General features: G+C 59.4%; 1 protein-coding gene across 1 annotated transcript; it reads left to right on the top strand.

Moving 5' to 3' along the window:
- The first annotated feature begins 758 nt into the window (after nucleotides 1-758).
- C3h11orf96 (similar to human chromosome 11 open reading frame 96) lies at nucleotides 759-2002 on the top strand. Its single transcript, NM_001110055.3, has one exon. It carries the CDS (start codon nucleotides 1035-1037, stop codon nucleotides 1404-1406), a length of 372 nt encoding a protein of 123 aa, NP_001103525.2. The 5' UTR covers nucleotides 759-1034; the 3' UTR covers nucleotides 1407-2002.
- The last annotated feature ends 1745 nt before the right edge of the window (nucleotides 2003-3747 follow it).

Raw genomic sequence — 3747 nt, 5'->3', positions numbered from 1 at the left:
GATGGGAGCTATTATTATTGTTGTCAGTGCCCTGTTTAAGTGCCACTCTGCGGTTCATGAATGGGGGTGCTGGAGGGACATGGGGTGGGGAAGAGTGTGGAGAGAAGCATGTAGAGAATGAAAGAACTGGAATGGAATAATGGGCTGTGTTTGTATTCGTGCGTAAAGGAGTGTGTGTGTGTGTGTGTGTGTGTGTGTGTGTGTGTGTGTGTGTGTGTGTGTGTGTAGTGGACGGCGTCTGGGGAAGGGGTGGCAGGCTTTCAGAAGCCCGCCCATTTCTCGGAGCTCAGCCATCGGGAGCTGGGCGCCCTGGCTGCGGAGACTGGCAGGAGAGCCAGCAGCTGTCCTGTGGCCAGCGCGCCTGAAGAGGTACCAGGGCATAAGAGCCTGTGCCTCTGGAATGATTGCAGCTGGGAGCCAGGGGAAGCGATCTGAAACCTCGTGGCCGCTTGGGTCTATGCAGAGTTGGACCTGGGGTTATCCTAGAACCAACAACAGTGGCGGCTCGGTTCTGTGGGTCCGGGAGCAGCGGGTGCTCTTGCTGGATAGACCGTGGCGGGCGGGGCTCGCCTTCCGGAGCGTGGCTGGCGGGCGGTGCCGGGGAAGGGGCCGTTACTTTCCCAGAGTGGCGGGGAGGGCGACGTCAGGCGGAAGGGCGCGGGGCGCGCACGCTTTAAATGGCATTCGCTGTCATCCGAGCTTGCAGCCGTGTGGGCAGAGGCGGGCTATATAAGCGGCTAGGCGGGCTGCCGCGGGGCACACGGCGACAGAGACAGCGGCGGCAGGGAGCCTCTCTGAGCACCACCGAGCAGCGCAGCTTAGCCCCGCGTCCCCCGACGGGCCCGCCCGCCCGCTATCCCTCTCCAGCAGTGCCGGCTCGGGCCAGCGAGGCCCGCCGCCACCCCGCAGCAGATTTGGATCCCCCGCCCGGAGAGCCCCAGGCTGTCGCCTCCCGGGGGACCCCGGAGCCGCGGCCGCCCCCGGAGAGCCCGGGCGCCCAGCCGCCCCCCGGCCCCGCAGCCGCCGACGGCGCCATGGCGGCCGCCAAGCCCGGCGAGCTCATGGGCATCTCTTCTAGCTACCAAGCGGTGATGCCACACTTCGTGTGCCTGGCCGATGAGTTCCCGCAGCCGGTGCGGCCCGCCAAGCTGCCCAAGGGCAAGGGCCGGCTGCGGCGACCGCGCCAGTCCCGCTTCAAGACGCAGCCGGTGACCTTCGATGAGATCCAGGAGGTGGAGGAGGAGGGGGTGTCCCCGATGGAGGAGGAAAAGGCCAAGAAGTCGTTCCTGCAGAGCTTGGAATGCCTGCGCCGCAGCACGCAGAGCCTGTCGCTGCAGAGGGAGCCGCTCGGTAGCTGCAAACTGAGGAACAGCCTGGACTCCAGCGACTCCGACTCGGCGCTGTGAGGCGGTAGCCTACTTGGGGACTTGCTCCGCCGCCAAGCGCCGAGCAACAGCGGAAGCATCCGGAGGGGACCCGCGCCCCAGGCGGCCACGACTACCCGGGATCAGCTCCCCTCACTCTCTGGGACTGTAGCCCGGCTGCGGATCAGCCGGGACCCCGGAGCGCGTCCGGGGACGCCAGGGAGGGGAAGCCGCTTTCTTTGCCCTTGTAAATGTTTATTTTTTAACTCTTTCCCAGTACGAACTCTGCGGTGAGCGTGCGCGGGAGGCGGCCCGCGCTGAGTCGGCTCGCCCGGGGTCGCCGCTGCAAAGGCCTTTGGCTCGCAACTCCGATTCTGCACACCGCTCCACTGTGCATACCCCACCCCCAGCGCATACCGGTTCACACTCACGCCGACACTCTCACTGAACACTTTTATAATTGTTGAGCTGACCGAGGGGACTTGGGGCGCTGCGCGGCTGCCGCTGCAGCCGAGGATTGATATTTATTTTTGCATTGCAATCGCTGAAGGCGTTTTATTTAATGGTCTTTTTACCTGGATGTTGTCTGTGAGGCGTCCGAATGGACACAAATAAAGCCAATATATTTACACTGTGCACTTCTCCGGGCTTTGGACTTCTTGAACCTTAGGGTTCCGGTCTGGAAGGCAGAGGAGGAGGGAATGTGGATGAGGGAGGGGCATGGAGGGTCAAGTGGAGGTAGCTCACAAAACTTCTCCGAATTGAGGTGACACCTCCGGTGCTCTTGTCCACACAGTCTGAGAGGAGAGGGTGATGTTCTGAGGATGGAGAGCGCACTCCTCTGCAGTTGACCTCCCAGGGAGGTCCAGGTCACCTAGCACGCAAGATTCCATCCCGCTGCCCTTTCCTGGCCATGGTTTCTTTGGGGGAGTGCTGGGATGTCGCAGGGGACCGAATCCGAGCCAACAAAGGGAAAGTCGGGCTGGGATGTTTGAGCCGTGGTACCCGAGGGGAAGCGAGAGCGTGGGTGAGCATTCGCTGTCCCCGCAGGTGAGCGATTCTTTCCTCCGGTCCTCGCCCTCTCAACCCGCGCTGAGTCAGCTCTGTGCCGGGCGCACCTGCGCTTCGGGTGATCAAGTTCCTTCCTCCCTCGCTTTTCCTAGACCTCCTTGTAGCTTCCGCTGAGGGAGAATCAGAGCCTTCAGGCGCCAGGTTCCCACCGCATGCGTCTTGGTTTACGGAGAACAAACCTAGCAGACAGGAAGAAACCACAAGGAGTGTGGAGGGTTGAAGATTCTTCTGACTCTGGCTCTGCTTTTCCTTCCCAGGGCTCTTCAGCAGCCGTCCCACATTCCACGTCCCCGGGGCTAGCTATGTAGAGTGTCGCGTAGCGGCAGGTGGCGACCGGGTAACAAATAACATTCCCCTAAGAAGAGTCTGGGTCATATCCAACCCCTGACCAACCCTACAGGATCAGTCCAGTGCTTGACTGCCCTGAGAATACATGCTAACTTTGTTTAAAGGTAGCCCGGTCTCTGTGCTCAGGCGCCCCCTAGTAATGCGTGTGTGTGTGTGTGTGTGTGTGTGTGTGTGTGTGTGTGTGTGTGTGTGTGCGCCCCGCACTGTCTTCCTGACACACAACCCACTTAGGATCTACCCTTCCTCCTTACACTTCTACCTCTTGGCGTCCTACATCCGCAAGCCAGAAAGCAGCAGAAATGAAACAAACAAACAAAATAAACACGTTAGTTATGAAAGGATGCCTCCCTGACTGGCTCAGAAATGGGACAAGTGACACTAGGTCCTGGTGATTGGGGTCTTTAGCCCCCACCACAGCCCGTGAGAACATCATGATATTCAAAATGGCTCCAACTGTGACAGGAAGCCTGACAGAAGGTCCTTAGCTGCCAGGACCTCACTTTTGAGAGGCAACTGTGGTTGATACCAGTCATTGCTGCAGCCAGGCTGGGCTGGACTGAGCTCCAGTGTTGGGGACAGTCCACTAAGGACTTTCCTGCCCCACCCCCACCCCCGTTCTTGTCTTAGTTCTTCAACTGTGGCTCTTTTTCCTCCTGAGGGTTGAATGACCCTGGCATCTGGATGGTATCCCTATCTCACTGACAGGCCATGAATGTCTCCATGGGCTGTCCCAGCCCACATGGAGGGTTATTGTAGGATCCATATGAAGCCCTCTCTGCTCAACCACTGGTGGGAAGTTCTTCTGAAAGTTGGTGGGTTAAAGTGAATCAAAAGGCAACAGAGAAGCCATGAGTTCATCATCTGTACTCCCTGAGAAGTGGGCATATGTTTAGTGGTGGTGGCTGTGGTGTGTGACAGATCTTATTTACCTTGGCTGGCCTCCAGATCTCAGTGCAGTGGAAGG

Source organism: Rattus norvegicus, chromosome 3 (genome assembly GCF_021556685.1).
Source record: "Rattus norvegicus strain SHRSP/BbbUtx chromosome 3, alternate assembly SHRSP_T2T, whole genome shotgun sequence".
NCBI lineage: Eukaryota > Metazoa > Chordata > Mammalia > Rodentia > Muridae > Rattus > Rattus norvegicus.
The sequence above is the reverse complement of the archived record's forward strand: the minus strand, read 5'-3'. Positions and strand labels throughout refer to the sequence as shown.

Coding starts and splice junctions, on each gene's coding strand:
- C3h11orf96 (NM_001110055.3), top strand. CDS start 1,035: ATGGCGGCCGCCAAGCCCGGCGAGCTCATGGGCATCTCTTCTAGCTAC.